General features: G+C 43.3%; 1 protein-coding gene across 1 annotated transcript in view; it reads right to left on the bottom strand.

Annotated features, from left to right (window-relative positions):
• Positions 1-736: 736 nt before the first annotated feature.
• Positions 737-20,715, bottom strand: part of cxadr (CXADR cell adhesion molecule) — a 60,440-nt gene continuing 40,461 nt past the window's right edge. The window contains exons 4-7 of the mRNA XM_089017497.1: positions 12,692-12,847; positions 12,460-12,582; positions 10,590-10,728; positions 737-2,377 (exon numbers count right to left, since the gene is read on the bottom strand). Of these exons, the coding sequence (XP_088873623.1) occupies positions 2,098-2,377; positions 10,590-10,728; positions 12,460-12,582; positions 12,692-12,847 (698 nt within the window). The 3' untranslated portion in view covers positions 737-2,097. The remainder of the gene's footprint in view (positions 2,378-10,589; positions 10,729-12,459; positions 12,583-12,691; positions 12,848-20,715) is intronic.

Raw genomic sequence — 20,715 nt, 5'->3', positions numbered from 1 at the left:
ATAATGTTAATATTTGTTGTTATGAAAGCTTTGAGTGAAGAGAGAAATATGACTACCCTCTAAGACCTCCGCAGCTTGTCAGCATGTCAAACTAACATACTACATGGGGCCACATTCAAAACACACTCGCACTCATTTGTACTCTACTGATCATCAAGCATAGCTGCGGATCACTCAAGACAGTTGGAATGAGACATAAATACCACATTTTTCTTATAAGAATAGAATGTTTAACCAAATAAAAAAAATTACATTAGAAAGTAAATGCAAAAACGAGAAACCTGTTTAAGACAAGTGAAAGACAAGTGAATTAGTTGTTGAAATTGTGTGCACTGAATGTGGATGCGAGAAATGCTACACTTGACCCGATTGTACTGATAGCATTAGCAGTGGAGAGAATATCATTTTTGCGGACCGAGGCAGCCATCGACGACAATGCCGCTACACCTAAGCGACCACAGTGCTGTGGATGTGCGACAACTGGGACAACAAGGCACAAATGAAGCCAGCAGTCAGGGCTGTGCAAAGGGGAAGGTTTGAAAAGAAGGAACGGAATAAGGCCCCAGAGCTGAAAATAAAGAATTTACCCATGTAAGTATTTCCAACTTTCCTAGTAGAATAATCACCCTTTTTTGTTTTTGTCTCATAATCTGGGATTGATATACAGTACTTTGTTGCATATGGGCTAAATTGCAACAAATTACAACTCAACAATGAAACCAAAGTGGAAACAATGCCTGCTGTAATTGTATCATTTTAGTATTCATTTTAGTGGTGTGCATTTTTCATGAAAAACAAAAGTTTAAATCACACTACAAACTCCATGACAGGTTTCATACTGAGCGTGGAGAGAAGGTTAATCAAGACGCTGGCTCTTTGGAATGCAACTGCACATAAAGAGGGATTATATGTGCACAGACGAGGGGGTTTAGGGGCAGTGGAGGGGGTTTGCTACTGCAACAGATGATAATGAACAGCGATCTGTGAAGATACCTATCGTGTGTGCTGGTCCGAACAGTTATGGCGTTTTGGCCGTCAAACACATTCAGAGCTTATTGTTCAGTGAACCTTGTTGTCCACCTGTCCCCCTTCTTTGGAGGAGGAGGTCATGTATGTGTGTGTGCGGGGGCTGAGAGCTACGTGGGGGCGAAGACAGCACTTATTGTTTTTTAAGGCTGTTCAAGACGCGGTAATCCGGCCAAACACAAAGGAGACAACCCCCCCCCCCCCCCCCCCCCCGACCCCTCATCTCACAGAGAGCCAATTGCTATCCTTCTCATCCGAGTGGGGAACATTTTAAACAGCTGCTAAAGGGACAAAGGGGGAATGAAGCTAGTTAGTTAGAAATAAAACAGTTGTGTAGGCAGTAAAAGAAAACAAGTGAGCTATAATTTTACAAATATACACGAGGGGGTTAGATTGTTCCTACCCAAGCACATTTACATTTGAGTATTTATTTATTTTTTGCATCTGGCAGTTCATTTTCTGTGTGGAGATGACACAAATAAACCAAAAGACTGCAATAGGGGATGGTGTGGTGGCTCGGAGAGGCTGGGGGGGCACATCATATTATCAATGGGTACAAATGAAACAATACTTTGTGTCATTTCCCCACAGATAGCATTCCCCAACTAAATTAGGCCAAGGTATAACTGAACTGTTTTAAACTAAGTACGCACAGAGACATAGTCCTAGACACACATGCATTCATACAGATGGTCTGGATCTGTTTTTAACATACAATACGGGCCAAATACACTTTAAAAAATGCAATTATATACAATAAATTTCTATCTTGACCTCTGCTATAACTTCATGTTTCAGCGAGAAAGTCCAGGAAGTAAAATTGAACAATGTTTCTAAAATTGGAACTGATTTAAAAAACAAAAAAGTCTATGTGCTCCAGCATGACTTCAGTAAAATTCAATTGTCTTCTCAGCACCACAGCAGTCGGTTCTTCATTGGAGAAGTGAAGTTCTCATTTGTATGCAAGAGAAAGTCAGGAAAACTCCGGCTTCACTCGCTTTTGCCTTGCTCCCCGTTATCTCTTCCCTCCCTTTTTTTGTTGTGCAGTCCCATTGCCGAGAGGAGCCGGCGTTAAACAATTGAGCCGTCCCGGTTTTGGGCAGGGATCATGACGGGAATGGCGCCCATGCGATTGAGACTTGGCCCCGCTATCTTGGGAGCGGTCGGCGGGGGCAAAGGAGGGCGGCTCGGGGGTCTGTCTTCTTCGGACGAGGGGATCTTGTCATACTGAGGCTTCAGGGCGTACTCGTGCAGGTTGGAAGGTGACATTGAGCCCAGGGAAGAGTGCTGGCTGCCCACCGTGAAGCTGCGCGCCGTCGATACGCGACTCTTAGGAGGTGGCACATCCTCTCTGAGGATGGTGAGAAAAAAAAACAATTGTTGCACATTCAAAACAATGGAACATAATGACACGTAAATCATCACACCCCATTCTTGCTCTTCTTTTGTGACAAAGCATTTGGTGTGAAAGGTGACAGACACAATTGATAAATGCAAGATACAAAAATGGAAATGGATAGAAATTGTAATTCCATGCCAATATATTTGGATTTTTAGATTAAGATTTGCCTTTATTAGTCTCGCAGTGGAGAAATTTACATGTCACAGCATTGAATATGATACAGCATTTGCTGTATCATATTCATCAATTTGCTGAAAATGTCACCTATTTACTGTTTTGTGCTATGCTCGAAGCCATGTTTAATATGAAAGCGAGCCTCGCTTTTTTTGGGTTGTTTTTGTGTTTTTTTTTGTCACTTTATTTTGTTGTGTGTTTGTCTGTTGAACGGATAGGGATTGTTTTTCAGCGATTTTGGCCACGACATTCATTCATCAAGGAGGAGACTGTGCTTAGCGGTTGCGCCTTTTCGGCAGCAGATATATGCCAGCACTGTTTTTGATTTGGGAGGAATCTCGGTGCCAGTTTGACTGTCTTTGCTGGACAGCTCTGGGGCCATTGTGTTTATTTGCAACTGTAATAGGCAGCATTTTCACAGCCCCACTTGGTTCAGTGGAAAGGTCGGTGCTGTTGGACGGTCTGCGGCTGGATGGATGCTTGGCTTAAGGAGCTCGCGATGAGAAGGAAGCAGCGTCACCACAGAGCGCAGATGCGTATGTGGAACTGACGCGACTTGGAATTGAAGCGGATTTACAGGAGATTTGAGACAATCTCTTTCGTCTCTTTCGCTTTTCGTTTGTTTTTAACATTTAGCTCGTAGCAGACATGCACATTTCAACATGACGTCCCTGATCCAAAAAAAGGACGCTTTGATCCTTTCTGTCATGTAGAACTGCTTCATACGACAAAGCGGGTGCAGGAAGTGCTTAAGATTGAATGACTGTGTCTTTGTGTTGTCATATTATTATTATTTATTTTTTTTTTTGTTCTTTTGACTTCAAGATGGCGCAGCGAAAGTGGCTGCCTTTCCAGCAGCTCCTGTATTTTTTTCTGTCTTCCTTTCCTTTCCTCCTATAACTTTGCTGCAGTGAAATGTACATTTTTCCACTGCAAGACTAATAAAGGCTAATCCAAAATACTGCTTGGGTGCCAGCTTGTGGCCCCTTCAGACCCAGGACAGATTTTGAAATGAGTGAGGGGGCGGGTTCATGTAGTTCTTTTGGCATGTAATAGTAAAGTGCTTTGCCGCCTTTTGGCATTGACAGGCTTAAGAACTTAGATAAATATTTGTATGTGAACACACATTTTGGCTTGTTGTGTGACAAAACAACAATCGACTTTTCTCAAATCAAAAATGAAAAAATATTCAAAGATGTGACCATGAATAGGATAGGCAATAGAGCACAGATGAAAATGGAGGGAAACGTTCATCCCCAACAGCCATCCATAATGCGTACTCGTCCACAATGAAAATTAATTTAACACCCGCTGGAATTAGGGACATACTTGTACGCATGCACTTCCATAATAATACGAAGGAACGGGTCGTTTCAAGAGCACCACAAGCTTGACTCACTTAAGCCAAAAGAACAAATCATTGATTACATAATTAGTAGAGGAGTTTGGATGGGGACATCGTCGGCATTGCTTGGCCATGCGGACTGCGACAGCATGGCGGGACTATGAGGCGAGTAACCAAATACCGCAAATGCCCTCTCCTCCCTTTGCAGTCACATTAACAGCTAATAAGCAGCATTAATCCAGTTAAATGGGCTAGCAAACTGAGCCGGAGGGGCCAACGCTTGTGCTTTGTCCGTCGCGTCATGGGGTGGTGTTTCAGCAAATGTGTGCCTCTGTGTTCTCCAGACAGGACCACTGGTCTAATCCTCTTTGTCCTACAGTGCCAGCAGTGTCACATTGTGGTCTTAGACAGATTCGGTCCGCAGCAGAGTGATAGTAAGCCAAAGGGCCGGATGGAGAGGTGGATGGTGCCGAAGAGGGTTGTGGGGCGGGGGGCAGACATGACAGGATCCACAGAGCAAACAAAGCTTTCAAACTGATTACCACAGCTGTTTATTTGAGGAGTGGTTTAAAAAAAAAGGAAAAAAATGTAAACCGCTGATGGTGGGTGAAAGCATGTTTGTGTTGATGCACAGTGTAGCTGTTTGCCAGAAGCCGCTTTAGGAGCTGCTGTATAAAGATTGAGATCCAAACAGTGTGCCTGTTTAAGGTCTTGTACAAGTGAGAAATGATGCGTCACAAACGGAACGACAAATGATGCTTGTCATGCTGGTGTGCATGTTGAGTCACGCCCATTTCACATTTTTCCATTTCATTTGACTTCATTCCCATATTTACTGGGCATTCATTCACGCCCCCTTGTCGTTTTTCACAGCACATTTGGCAGCGAAAGCGTTTGCATCTTTAATGTTGTACAAGATTGATAAGGTTACATTTCTTTCAGATATTAAGAATTTTAATTTTTGGGTCAATTCCCGCCTTTCTGTCATCCATACATCTGCAGTTTAATAGTCTCCAGTCTCAACTGCAATGTGATTAGATTGTATCTATACATATTAATGAGCCAAATGTTCAAAGTGTACCTTATTTCATTGCAGATTTCCTTCTCATACTTCTTCCTGTGTCGGGCACGGCAGTAGCAGAAGAGTATGATGGCAATTATGATGAGAATCAGCAGTACGGTAATTATGGCTCCTGCGATGATGCCAGCGGTATTGGGAGCTGAGCACAACGGAGAGAAAGAATTCAAGGGCTTGATGAAGAAAACAATATATTTTACGCGTTGCGTCTTTTTAGTTACTGTACTTTCTTGTGTATAAGGCACACTCAAAAGCCTTGATTTTCTTCAAAAGATGACTCTGCGCCTTATACGCCACTGGACCTTATATGTGAAGTAATATTGAGCCACAACAGGTCTAGCAATGACTGTCAACAGCCACTGACTCCACCCCCCGTCCCTTCAGAAGAAGTACTAAACCCCAGCGCTCTGCTGTAGCACCTCATAATGTGGTGCACCTTATATTTGGAAAACTTTAATATATTTCTATATTATATTTGGAACACTTTTCATTCATGAAAGGTACGCATTATAGTCCAGTGCACCTCATACATGGAAAAGGTTTGAAAATACATCTTTCATTGGGAGTGCGCCTTATACAGTGGAAAATATGGTAATTATATTGACATTATTGTTTGTCTCTTACTCTAGATTAGAGATAATACTTTGTGTCATTTCCCAATGGATAGCATTGTCCTATAAATTAGGCCAAGGTTAACTGTACTGTTTTAAACTAAGTACGCACAGAGACATTCCTAGATACTCATGCATTCGGGCAGGGGTCTGGATGTATGTGAACATACAATACAGGCCAAATACACTTTAAGAAATGCAATGGTATACAATGAATTTCGGTCTTGACCTCTGCTATAACTTCATGTTTCAGCGAAGAAATTCCAGGAAGTAAAATTGAACAATGTTTTTAAAATTGGAACTGATTTAAAAAAAATTCTATGTGCTAAGGCATGACTTCAGTAAAATTGAATTGTCTTCAAAGCTCCACAGCATCGGTTCTTCATTGGTGAAGTGAAGTTCTCATTTGTATGCAAGAGAAAGTCAGGAAAACTCCGGCTTCACTCGCTTTTCCTTGCTCCCCGTCATCTTCCCTCCCTTTTTTTTTGTGCAGTCCCATAGCCGAGAGGGGGGCCTTAAACAATTGAGAAAACTGTTTTGGGCTATATTATCATGTGGAAATGGCGCCCATGCGATTGAGACTTGGCCCCGCTATCTTGGGAGCGGTCGGCGGGGGAAAAGGAGGGGCTCGGGGGTCTGGTCCTTCGGAAAGGGGATCTTGTCATATTGAGGCTTCATTGTTACTCTTGCAGGTTGGAAGGTGTCATTGAGCCCAGGTAAGAGTGCTGGCTGCCCACCGGTGAATGCTGCATTTTGTCGATATCGACTATGAGGAGGTGGCACATCTTCTCTGAGGATGGTGAGAAACCAATTGCAATTGTAACATTTAAATCAATGGAACATAATTTTTCGTAAATCATCAGACCACATTCATGGAGGCTCTTCTTTTGTGACAAAGCATTTGGTGAAAGGTGACAGACACAATTGATAAGGGCCAGATACCCCAATGGAAATGGTTGAAATTGTAAATTCCATGCCAATATATTTGGATTTTTATTTTAATGATTTGCCTTTATTGGTGTCGCAGTGGAGAAATTTACATGTCCTATAATTGAACTTTGATACAGCATTTGCTGTATGGTCAGTAATTTGCTGAAAATGTCACCTATTTACTGTTTTGCACTAAACTGAAGGATTGGGTAAACCGAGGCTAATTTTATAAAAAAAATCTCATGGCTTTTAAGACAATATTACTTCCCAATGCTCCCATGAGTCCACTAACACTAACACACGTATAATTTATAATGGCAGAGCTCTGTTGCAACCAAAGCCGCATGCCGAGGGTTTCACTCTCTGCGTGATTCGTCAATTTGCACTTGATGCCACAGTTACACTAATGTCACATGTTTGGTTATTCTTGATTTGAGTGGTTATGCCTGCAGACTGAGCAGGGATAATGAGATAGTTGCTGTCATAGTCTTAAGACTTATTGATAATTGAGAGGCCAGGGGGCACATTATTGTATGTCCATCCATTTTCCGTACCGCTTATTCCTCATTAGGGTCATGGGGGGAGCTGGAGCCTATCTCAGCTGTCTTTGGGCACGAGGCGGGGGACACCCTGAATTGGTTGCCAGCCAATCGCAGGGCACACAAAGACATACAACAGTCACTCTCACACCTCGGGACAATTTGGAGTGGCCAATCTGCCTGCCATGCATGTTTTTGGTGTGGGAGGACACCGGAGAAAACCCACGCGGGCCAGGGGAGAACATGCAAACTCAACACAGGGAGGCCAGAACAGGACGCGAACTGGCGACCTCTGCACTGTGAAGCCGGTGTGCTAACCACTTGACTACCAGGCCACCATTATTGTATGTATGTCCTCTAAAAAAGTTAACATGCAGAGAGAGTAACAAGCATTTTCTGCAAGCAAACTCTGCATTTCGGACCTTTAGTAACCACCTTTTTTAAAAAAAATAGACGCCAACAGACAAAGCAGTGTCAATCATCTGTATACTTACGAGGTGTGACATTGAGATGGAGTATACAGTCCTCGGACCCGACCCGGTTGGTGGCAGTGCAGCGGTAGGTGCCAGATGCGCTGGCAGATGCGTTCTTCACATTGATGGCACCTCCCACTGGGTCTGTAGCAAGGGCAAACCAGGGCAAAAAAAAAAACACGCTTGTAACGGAGACGCCAAGTGGTCTGTCTGTTTTTATTGGATGGGAAGGTGTTATTTCGCAAGGGCATTACCGATCACACCGGATGCAGGCAGCACTTTTCCATTGCTGGTCTTTTCCCAGCTGTACTGGATGGGTTGGGTGCCCTCATTGGATGTACACCTTAATACAATGTCTTTGCCTTCCTGGGTGAGTCCTTCAGTGTAGCATCGTGGCTTGGATGGCTTCACTATGAGGAAAAGTAAGGGATGTTTATTAAAAAAACATGAAAAGATAAAAGGTGTAAAATTGGTTCCCTCAGTTAAAGCATAATGACAGTAATTGAGATAGGTGCTATCATTACAGGAGAAGTCGCTCCGGCGACCAGAGAAAGGAGCCATGTGACATCGGAGTTGCAAAGACACGTGTGTCCACACTTCAGTTTAGGAGAGAAGCAAAGCTCCTCGATCAGTCACAGTGTTGGCAGGAGATGAGATGGGGGCGTGCGGTGGGGGCAGGGGTGTTGTAAAACAAACAGCGCTTCAAATTAAAAGCAGACCAACTCCGGTAAAAAAAACAAAACTAAAAAAACACAGACAGACTGTCAGCCCAGCGTTGTGGGTGGAGCATGAATGAAAAGAAAAACCCCTATGAGGGCCACGATCCAAGCCTGTGCCGTACTTTCTGACAACACTGACATCATGGTGCGGTAATGGGTTCAACAAGAGCACGAAATGGGTCTCTCCAGATGAGAACCAGGTGTCAGGCGGAAGGGCGGAGCCTCGCAACCGGGATTAAGAGTTGACCGACGATGCCTGAGTGCTCATCGTATTATTTTAGAATAAACATTGGATGAGGAAAGACAAATAAATAAGCGAGAGCTCATGGGACAGATGGTGGTGTGACCGAGGACCAGAGCTGAGCTATTCCAAGCTGGTTGCTCTTGCTTGCTGTTATGTGGTACTAACACACACGTAGAGTACACGCAGTAAATGTCAGACGGTGATGACATTCACAGCACATCTTTTAAAAGGTGAAAGTGAATGTGTCAAAGGGCTGTGGAACACAGCGTCTTGCATCAGGAACGCGATAGCAATGAGTAGATTTATTTGGTTGAAAGATGAGGTTCAGGGAGAAGGTGAGAGAGGCTCGAGGGCTTTCGGAGAGATAAAGAGTACAGTCATAGAGCTCACCTGGCACGGTAAAATGAATAATGCGCTGGCATTTTCTCAAGGCTATCGTGCGGGATAGATACAACAAAATATATACCAGCCGTGGCATATATTTTCTTCAGAAGAAGCAAAGCTTCAAAGGGCTACTACTGAATAGATAATAATAGGAAAAATAAATAACTCAAGCGTTTGAACAAAAGCCAGGTAGAGTAAATCAATGGTGATTTGAGATTTGCAGACATCGTTCATGTTGGGTTCAACGGGTGGATATGTACCACATCTGGAAAGCATTTACAGCGCTTCACTTTTTCACATTTTGTTGAGTTTCAGCCATAGTCCAAAATTTATGAAATAAGTTCCAACCACCCCTCACAAAATTTGACATACAATGTGTCCACTCCAGTGCCAGGGTTTTTGTCAATGTCACTCAAATTCCAGGACCCCCAAAGACAACCTCAAAAATGCCCTCCACACACATGTGACTGAAAATAAACAATCACGTATACAGACATAGTCGCCAAGGGTTTGTTGAAGCACCTTTGGCAGACAGTTCAGCCTTAAGCTGCCGCCCCCCTAATATGAACCACAAGCTTGGCACATAGACCTTTGAAAAATGTCTGTATATTTATCTTTACAGCATCCCTCCCGCGCAATCAACTTGGTTGGCGAGCGTCAGTGCACATCTCTCCACAGATGTTTAATTGGATCAGGTTTTGGGTGGGCCAACTCAAGGACATTCAAAAGTTGTCTTGAAGGCGCTCCTTTGATATCTTGGCCTCGCGCCGAGGTTTATTGTCCTGCTGTAAAGATGAACCGTCGCCTTAGCGTGAGCACTACAGAACCAGTTTTCATCCAGGATGTCTCTGTAGATTGCTGAATTTATCTTGACTTCAACCCTTACTGGTCTCCAAGTTCCAGCTGTTGAAAAACATTCCTAGCGGAGTCATGCTGTGGGAGTGTTTTGCTTCACTGTCGGGATGGTACTAGCCAGGAGGTGAGAGCAGTGCCTGCTTTTACCAAACAAGATTTCCGGCCTTTCACGACAAAGAGGCCATTATTTGTTCCATCATATAATGTCAAATGTGATAGTGCCATAATTTTTTTAACTCATTCACTGCCAGACGTGTGCAAAAATGTGTCCACTCCAGTGCCAGGGTTTTTGTCATTGTCTCTCGAATTCCAGGACGCCAAGTATATTGGGTTTTAGGACTACATAAACATTCAATGGAGCGAAATAAGCCTTAACACTCTCTTCTTTTATCAGAAAAAAGTTATTTCCTAAATTATATGGGTCTGGAGTCATACTTGAAATGAGGGCGGCTGTCCAAAATACAATGTAGCTGAAGCTGGAAAGCGCTAACATGGAAAATGAGATAATGGTGCCCCCTTCTGGTAGGTAAAAACATTGCCGGAGGTCTGTCCAGCGCTTTATCGGCATGCAAGCAAGAGAAAACAAAACCTGAACTAATTCAGGAATGGCGCTCTACATTATATTTTCAATTCCCAAATAAATTTGTGAAAGGGAGTGAATGAGTTAAAGGGAATTGATATTTTAATTTTTGGGTCAATTCCCGCCTTTCTGTCATCCATACATCTGCAGTTTAATAGTCTCCAGTCTCAACTGCAATGTGATTAGATTGTATCTATACATATTAATGAGCCAAATGTTCAAAGTGTACCTTATTTCATTGCAGATTTCCTTCTCATACTTCTTCCTGTGTCGGGCACGGCAGTAGCAGAAGAGTATGATGGCAATTATGATGAGAATCAGCAGTACGGTAATTATGGCTCCTGCGATGATGCCAGCGGTATTGGGAGCTGAGCACAACGGAGAGAAAGAATTCAAGGGCTTGATGAAGAAAACAATATATTTTACGTGTTGCGTCTTTTTAGTTACTGTACTTTCTTGTGTATAAGGCACACTCAAAAGCCTTGATTTTCTTCAAAAGATGACTCTGCGCCTTATACGCCACTGCACCTTATATGTGAAGTAATATTGAGTCTAGCAATGACTGTCAACAGCCACTGACTCCACCCCCGTCCCTTCAGAAGAAGTACTAAAAGGCGCACCACATAATGTGGTGCGCCTTATATTTGGAAAACTTTAATATATTTCTATATTATATTTGGAACACTTTTCATTCATGAAAGGTACGCATTATAGTCCAGTGCACCTCATACATGGAAAAGGTTTGAAAATACATCTTTCATTGGGAGTGCGCCTTATACACTGGAAAATATGGTAATTATATTGACATTATTGTTTGTCTCTTACTCTAGATTAGAGAGGTGTCTGATCACATTGTAGTTGTGAGAACCGGGATGACTGCATTTTGTGAATCCATATGACCACTTCCACATATTACATACACATCGAACAACCAATTGATTGATAACGAGTTTTGATATCAGAAGTCATTTGAAATTTTTCGTTCAGACTTTAGAAAGCATTATGGAGGTTGACATGCTTGATTTGCTTTTGCAGACCACACAAAATAATGTGGAGGGCCAGATCTGGCCCCAAGGCCTCGACTTTGACACCAGTGCTATAAAATAATCCTTGAAGATTAATTTTTATTTTATGTCATTTGCTCTTCATTGGTGTCACAAAAAGTCAATCCTATAATACTTTGACTGACAGAATGTATGGGCCAGTAATTTATGCAAAAGCCAGTTGTACTCGTACTAGAACGTTGCACATAAACTGTACATAGGATTGGGTAGCAAACCGAGGCTAATTTTATTAAAAAAAAAACTCATGGCTTTTAAGACAATATTACTTCCCAATGCTCCCATGAGTCCACTAACACTAACACACGTATAATTTATAATGGCAGAGCTCTGTTGCAACCAAAGCCGCATGCCGAGGGTTTCACTCTCTGCGTGATTCGTCAATTTGCACTTGATGCCACAGTTACACTAATGTCACATGTTTGGTTATTCTTGATTTGAGTGGTTATGCCTGCAGACTGAGCAGGGATAATGAGATAGTTGCTGTCATAGTCTTAAGACTTATTGATAATTGAGAGGCCAGGGGGCACATTATTGTATGTCCATCCATTTTCCGTACCGCTTATTCCTCATTAGGGTCATGGGGGGAGCTGGAGCCTATCTCAGCTGTCTTTGGGCACGAGGCGGGGGACACCCTGAATTGGTTGCCAGCCAATCGCAGGGCACACAAAGACATACAACAGTCACTCTCACACCTCGGGAAAATTTGGAGTGGCTAATCTGCCTGCCATGCATGTTTTTGGTGTGGGAGGACACCGGAGAAAACCCACGCGGGCCAGGGGAGAACATGCAAACTCCACACAGGGAGGCCAGAACGGGACGCGAACCGGCGACCTCTGCACTGTGAAGCCGGTGTGCTAACCACTTGACTACCAGGCCACCATTATTGTATGTATGTCCTCTAAAAAAGTTAACATGCAGAGAGAGTAACAAGCATTTTTTGCAAGCAAACTCTGCATTTCGGACCTTTAGTAACCACCTTTTAAAAAAAAAATAGACGCCAACAGACAAAGCAGTGTCAATCATCTGTATACTTACGAGGTGTGACATTGAGATGGAGTATACAGTCCTCGGACCCAACCCGGTTGGTGGCAGTGCAGCGGTAGGTGCCAGATGCGCTGGCAGATGCGTTCTTCACATTGATGGCACCTCCCACTGGGTCTGTAGCAAGGGCAAACCAGGGCAAAAAAAAAACACGCTTGAAACGGAGACGCCAAGTGGTCTGTCTGTTTTTATTGGATGGGAAGGTGTTATTTCGCAAGGGCATTACCGATCACCCCGGAAGCAGGCAGCACTTTTCCATTGCTGGTCTTTTCCCAGCTGTACTGGATGGGTTGGGTGCCCTCATTGGATGTACACCTTAATACAATGTCTTTGCCTTCCTGGGTGAGTCCTTCAGTGTAGCATCGTGGCTTGGATGGCTTCACTATGAGGAAAAGTAAGGGATGTTTATTAAAAAAACATGAAAAGATAAAAGGTGTAAAATTGGTTCCCTCAGTTAAAGCATAATGACAGTAATTGAGATAGGTGCTATCATTACAGGAGAAGTCGCTCCGGCGACCAGAGAAAGGAGCCATGTGACATCGGAGTTGCAAAGACACGTGTGGCCACACTTCAGTTTAGGAGAGAAGCAAAGCTCCTCGATCAGTCACAGTGTTGGCAGGAGATGAGATGGGGGCGTGCGGTGGGGGCAGGGGTGTTGTAAAACAAACAGTGCTTCAAATTAAAAGCAGACCAACTCCGGTAAAAAAAAAAAAACTAAAAAAACACAGAGACTGTCAGCCCAGCGTTGTGGGTGGAGCATGAATGAAAAGAAAAACCCCTATGAGGGCCACGATCCAAGCCTGTGCCGTACTTTCTGACAACACTGACATCATGGTGCGGTAATGGGTTCAACAAGAGCACGAAATGGGTCTCTCCAGATGAGAACCAGGTGTCAGGCGGAAGGGCGGAGCCTCGCAACCGGGATTAAGAGTTGACCGACGATGCCTGAGTGCTCATCGTATTATTTTAGAATAAACATTGGATGAGGAAAGACAAATAAATAAGCGAGAGCTCATGGGACAGATGGTGGTGTGACCGAGGACCAGAGCTGAGCTATTCCAAGCTGGTTGCTCTTGCTTGCTGTTATGTGGTACTAACACACACGTAGAGTACACGCAGTAAATGTCAGACGGTGATGACATTCACAGCACATCTTTTAAAAGGTGAAAGTGAATGTGTCAAAGGGCTGTGGAACACAGCGTCTTGCATCAGGAACGCGATAGCAATGAGTAGATTTATTTGGTTGAAAGATGAGGTTCAGGGAGAAGGTGAGAGAGGCTCGAGGGCTTTCGGAGAGATAAAGAGTACAGTCATAGAGCTCACCTGGCACGGTAAAATGAATAATGCGCTGGCATTTTCTCAAGGCTATCGTGCGGGATAGATACAACAAAATATATACCAGCCGTGGCATATATTTTCTTCAGAAGAAGCAAAGCTTCAAAGGGCTACTACTGAATAGATAATAATAGGAAAAATAAATAACTCAAGCGTTTGAACAAAAGCCAGGTAGAGCAAATCAATGGTGATTTGAGATTTGCAGACATCGTTCATGTTGGGTTCAACGGGTGGATATGTACCACATCTGGAAAGCATTTCCAGCGCTTCACTTTTTCACATTTTGTTGAGTTTCAGCCATAGTCCAAAATTTATGAAATAAGTTCCAACCACCCCTCACAAAATTTGACATACAATGTGTCCACTCCAGTGCCAGGGTTTTTGTCAATGTCACTCAAATTCCAGGACCCCCAAAGACAACCTCAAAAATGCCCTCCACACACATGTGACTGAAAATAAACAATCACGTATACAGACATAGTCGCCAAGGGTTTGTTGAAGCACCTTTGGCAGACAGTTCAGCCTTAAGCTGCCGCCCCCCTAATATGAACCACAAGCTTGGCACATAGACCTTTGAAAAATGTCTGTATATTTATCCTTACAGCATCCCTCCCGCGCAATCAACTTGGTTGGCGAGCGTCAGTGCACATCTCTCCACAGATGTTTAATTGGATCAGGTTTTGGGTGGGCCAACTCAAGGACATTCAAAAGTTGTCTTGAAGGCGCTCCTTTGATATCTTGGCCTCGCGCCGAAGTTTATTGTCCTGCTGTAAAGATGAACCGTCGCCTTAGCGTGAGCACTACAGAACCAGTTTTCATCCAGGATGTCTCTGTACATTGCTGAATTTATCTTGACTTCAACCCTTACTGGTCTCCAAGTTCCAGCTGTTGAAAAACATTCCTAGCGGAGTCATGCTGTGGGAGTGTTTTGCTTCACTGTCGGGATGGTACTGGCCAGGAGGTGAGAGCAGTGCCTGCTTTTACCAAACAAGATTTCCGGCTTTTCACGACAAAGAGGCCATTATTTGTTCCATCATATAATGTCAAATGTGACAGTGCCATAATTTTTTTAACTCATTCACTGCCAGACGTGTGCAAAAATGTGTCCACTCCAGTGCCAGGGTTTTTGTCATTGTCTCTCGAATTCCAGGACGCCAAGTATATTGGGTTTTAGGACTACATAAACATTCAATGCAGCGAAATAAGCCTTAACACTCTCTTCTTTTATCAGAAAAAAGTTATTTCCTAAATTATATGGGTCTGGAGTCATACTTGAAATGAGGGCGGCTGTCCAAAATACAATGTAGCTGAAGCTGGAAAGCGCTAACATGGAAAATGAGATAATGGTGCCCCCTTCTGGTAGGTAAAAACATTGCCGGAGGTCTGTCCAGCGCTTTATCGGCATGCAAGCAAGAGAAAACAAAACCTGAACTAATTCAGGAATGGCGCTCTACATTATATTTTCAATTCCCAAATAAATTTGTGAAAGGGAGTGAATGAGTTAAAGGGAATTGATATTTTGAAACAAAATGTTGAAGCGCTGTGAATGATTTTCGTACACACTGTCGAGAATGAGTCTCCAGCAAAGACAAACAAACAATGTTGCTGACGTAAGCTGCAGGAGGATGCCCTCCTCCTCTCAACTTCAATGTCGGGCCACGAGCTAAAGGAGAACACAACGGATGCCACGTCCTGTAAAGTCGCTGAACGCATGACGCAGTATGCTCGCTTGTTGGCAGCAAGCGGGTATTCCTAAAAATAGCTGCGTATGTGACAAGGCACAGCAATACCTGGTCGTCTGGATGTATTAGTATAGACGTGTGTTTCGCGTTTCTTTGTACCATCCATTTTTGACAAGAACAATTTCAGTTAAAACACGGAGCAGGCAGCGAGTTGTCCTCGCTTCTCCTTGTCAGTGCGACTTTGCTAGGACCTGGGGGTCAATAGCTAGCTAGCAACCTGTCAGAGGTGTAGCCTCCAGCTCTTTCTGCCACACACACTATTGCTTGAGATGCCAGCGAATAAACCATGATAGGAGCTGGGTCATAGAAAGTCTGTTAGCTGAGGGGAATTCCTGTCAAGCTGTCGAACTAAATCTCAGAGCGCAAGATACAGTCGATACAGACCAGAAGTAACACGGCAAATAAATGTATGGCACCAGTGGATATTTTCCTCCAAACGAAGAATGTGTCGACTCACAATGACCAGAATGACCTTGACCTCTTCATACTGCTTCAGGAAGAAATTCAATGCAGCAATAGCTCGAAAATAAATGGCCCCTAAAATATTCAAGGAACACACTGGTTAAAGTTTCCCCCAAATTTAACTCATCTGCAGTTGTACAAAACGAGATCGCCATATTTCTCAAACGGGCTGTACAGTGTTGTGTTTTCTTTTGTGACTTTGGGTTGTGACTCGTGTGGAACACACGACATTTATCAAGGAGGAGACTCTGCTGAGCGATTGCGCTTTTTCGGCAGCACAAATACGCCAGCATTGTTTTTGATTTGGGGGGAATGTCGCTGCCATTTGTCTGTCATCGCTGGACAGCTCTGGGGCGATTGTGCTTTTTTGCGCGTGTGACGGGCAGCGTTTTCACAGCCACGCTTTGTTTAGCAGAAAGGTATGTGCTGTTGGACAGACTGCGGCTGGATGGATCCATGGCTTGAGGAGCTCGTGATTAGAAGAAGGGTCAGCGCACAGCACCGATGTGTATGTGGAACTGTTGCGGCTTGGAATTGAAGCGGATGTATGTGGGACAGGAGATGTGAGACAGTCTCTTTTCGTCAATATCTGTTAAATCTTCGTGTTTGCTTTCAACATTTAGCTTGTAGCAGACATGCACATTTCAACATGACATCCCTGATCCACTTTGATCCTCTCCTGTTTCATCTAGAACTGCTTCATACTGAGTGCAGGAAGTGCTTAAGATTGAATGACTGTGTCTTTGTGTTGTCATATTATTGGGTTTTTTTGTTCTTTTGACTTCAACATGGCGGTGCTAGGGTGGCTGCCTCTACAGCAGGTCCTGTATTTTGTTTTTCTACTTCATCCTTTCCTTTCCTCTTACTTTCATCACTTTGCTGGTGTGAAATGTAAATTTCTCCATTGAGAGACTAATAAAGGCTAATCCAATCCAATCCATAGGTTAAAATATTAATCAAACAAGTGTTTTGCAGGAGCCTTCTGAATAAAACAAATTGTTAAGTTGATATTGACTTCACAGTGTAGAGTTGAAGGAATGTGATCTTGGTGTTTCACTCCCAGAGTCCAATTAAAAAAAAATACTTGGCATGCGGGAGGAAAGTTTTCCTCAGTATGTGGAGCAGGCCAGCAGCAAATGCCTGTCACTGAAATGACTTCTCTATTTGTGCGATTATTTTTGTTCATGGCCTGAGGAACCCTGATGAAAAACATCTTCGGGAATCAAATTTTATATGTGTAAAGTTTAAATAAATCATTAACTATGTGTGTGTTTTTTTTTCAATCATCCACCAAGTTTTCAAAACTAAATGTATGTCAATTAGTTTAAGCGATACAGAAATGATTGCAAATAATCAGCACAAACAAACTGTCTATGTTTCCTGCAACATCCTTCTTTACAACTTTGTCAACAGTTCTGAGGTCAGTTGGAACTTTTTCACACGAGCGAGAGTATTTCAGGTTGAACTGGTGGGAGCAGTGCTGTCACATTTGTGTGAAGGAGCAGCTGCCATTTTGGACGCTCCCTATAGAAAAATCCCAAATAACATAACTACGATAAGCGCATAATGGAGAGCTTATCACACAATGGTGCACGTCGGTTTTCCACTCAGCAAACTAAATATTCAGGAGGCTTTCCACATTCAACTTTTGGTCAGTGGACCACGCATCAACAATAATGCTGTTTTCACAGATTTTTCAATTGCATTTTCCTTGCAATGGTGAAATACATTTCCAAGGCATAAAATACCCAAGTAAAAATTCTGCCAAACATAGTCCTAACATTAATATTGTCAATTACAGATCAAGTTAAAAAATGTGACAAACTGCTCCTCCTAAAATTAATCCATGAATGTTATTCAAGATAGATATTCGAGATAAAGACAAAAAATAACGAACTCGCTGTTGAGATAAAAGATGATCACTTTTGACAATCAGGGTGGGTGAACACAGAATTGGAACGCGAGGGGGGTCAATGGTCCACCGCCTCTGGGAAGGGTATGTTCTCAATTTTAGTGCGGGTTTATATCAAAACACCCAAGCGAGGAAAAGAGCATTTGATTTCTACTGCAATAAAGGCCTGGTCAGAAAAAAATATAATTTTCTGGTTACATGTTTTGCTTTTTATTTCGACTCACCCATGACAATCAGTAGCATTTTTCTGCTGCGGATGCCAGGAGCTTTCTTCACTTTACACTGGTAAGTACCAGAGTCCGACGACTTCAGGCCTGACAGGTTGATGGAGGCATCGCCATTCTTGGGGTCGGGTGAATTGAAGTGTACTCGACCCTTCAGTGGGGCATAGTAATCCTCGTAGGCCCTGTCGCCAGAGTACAGGATGACCTGGTCGTAGAGATAAACAGTAGATTGTGGTTAACTTGGAATAGCCACAGATTCACATGAAATCTAGCAAATACAAAATAATGGGTTCAACGGGTGGATATGTACCACATCTGGAAAGCATTTCCAGCGCTTCACTTTTTCACATTTTGTTGAGTTTCAGCCATAGTCCAAAATTTATGAAATAAGTTCCAACCACCCCTCACAAAATTTGACATACAATGTGTCCACTCCAGTGCCAGGGTTTTTGTCAATGTCACTCAAATTCCAGGACCCCCAAAGACAACCTCAAAAATGCCCTCCACACACATGTGACTGAAAATAAACAATCACGTATACAGACATAGTCGCCAAGGGTTTGTTGAAGCACCTTTGGCAGACAGTTCAGCCTTAAGCTGCCGCCCCCCTAATATGAACCACAAGCTTGGCACATAGACCTTTGAAAAATGTCTGTATATTTATCCTTACAGCATCCCTCCCGCGCAATCAACTTGGTTGGCGAGCGTCAGTGCACATCTCTCCACAGATGTTTAATTGGATCAGGTTTTGGGTGGGCCAACTCAAGGACATTCAAAAGTTGTCTTGAAGGCGCTCCTTTGATATCTTGGCCTCGCGCCGAAGTTTATTGTCCTGCTGTAAAGATGAACCGTCGCCTTAGCGTGAGCACTACAGAACCAGTTTTCATCCAGGATGTCTCTGTACATTGCTGAATTTATCTTGACTTCAACCCTTACTGGTCTCCAAGTTCCAGCTGTTGAAAAACATTCCTAGCGGAGTCATGCTGTGGGAGTGTTTTGCTTCACTGTCGGGATGGTACTGGCCAGGAGGTGAGAGCAGTGCCTGCTTTTACCAAACAAGATTTCCGGCTTTTCACGACAAAGAGGCCATTATTTGTTCCATCATATAATGTCAAATGTGACAGTGCCATAATTTTTTTAACTCATTCACTGCCAGACGTGTGCAAAAATGTGTCCACTCCAGTGCCAGGGTTTTTGTCATTGTCTCTCGAATTCCAGGACGCCAAGTATATTGGGTTTTAGGACTACATAAACATTCAATGCAGCGAAATAAGCCTTAACACTCTCTTCTTTTATCAGAAAAAAGTTATTTCCTAAATTATATGGGTCTGGAGTCATACTTGAAATGAGGGCGGCTGTCCAAAATACAATGTAGCTGAAGCTGGAAAGCGCTAACATGGAAAATGAGATAATGGTGCCCCCTTCTGGTAGGTAAAAACATTGCCGGAGGTCTGTCCAGCGCTTTATCGGCATGCAAGCAAGAGAAAACAAAACCTGAACTAATTCAGGAATGGCGCTCTACATTATATTTTCAATTCCCAAATAAATTTGTGAAAGGGAGTGAATGAGTTAAAGGGAATTGATATTTTGAAACAAAATGTTGAAGCGCTGTGAATGATTTTCGTACACACTGTCGAGAATGAGTCTCCAGCAAAGACAAACAAACAATGTTGCTGACGTAAGCTGCAGGAGGATGCCCTCCTCCTCTCAACTTCAATGTCGGGCCACGAGCTAAAGGAGAACACAACGGATGCCACGTCCTGTAAAGTCGCTGAACGCATGACGCAGTATGCTCGCTTGTTGGCAGCAAGCGGGTATTCCTAAAAATAGCTGCGTATGTGACAAGGCACAGCAATACCTGGTCGTCTGGATGTATTAGTATAGACGTGTGTTTCGCGTTTCTTTGTACCATCCATTTTTGACAAGAACAATTTCAGTTAAAACACGGAGCAGGCAGCGAGTTGTCCTCGCTTCTCCTTGTCAGTGCGTCTTTGCTAGGACCTGGGGGTCAATAGCTAGCTAGCAACCTGTCAGAGGTGTAGCCTCCAGCTCTTTCTGCCACACACACTATTTCTTGAGATGCCAGCGAATAAACCATGATAGGAGCTGGGTCATAGAAAGTCTGTTAGCTGAGGGGAATTCCTGTCAAGCTGTCGAACTAAATCTCAGAGCGCAAGATACAGTCGATACAGACCAGAAGTAACACGGCAAATAAATGTATGGCACCAGTGGATATTTTCCTCCAAACGAAGAATGTGTCGACTCACAATGACCAGAATGACCTTGACCTCTTCATACTGCTTCAGGAAGAAATTCAATGCAGCAATAGCTCGAAAATAAATGGCCCCTAAAATATTCAAGGAACACACCGGTTAAAGTTTCCCCCCAAATTTAACTCATCTGCAGTTGCACAAAACGAGATTGCCATATTTCTCAAACGGGCTGTACAGTGTTGTTTTCTTTTGTCACTTTGGGTTGTGACTCGTGTGGAACACACGACATTTATCAAGGAGGAGACTCTGCTGAGCGATTGCGCTTTTTCGGCAGCACAAATACGCCAGCATTGTTTTTGATT

The sequence above is a fragment of the Hippocampus bargibanti genome, linkage group LG16 (assembly GCF_051943395.1).
Source record: "Hippocampus bargibanti isolate YZ-2025 linkage group LG16, ASM5194339v1, whole genome shotgun sequence".
Classification (NCBI taxonomy): Eukaryota; Metazoa; Chordata; class Actinopteri; order Syngnathiformes; family Syngnathidae; genus Hippocampus; species Hippocampus bargibanti.
This window is presented reverse-complemented; position numbering and strand designations above follow the sequence as displayed.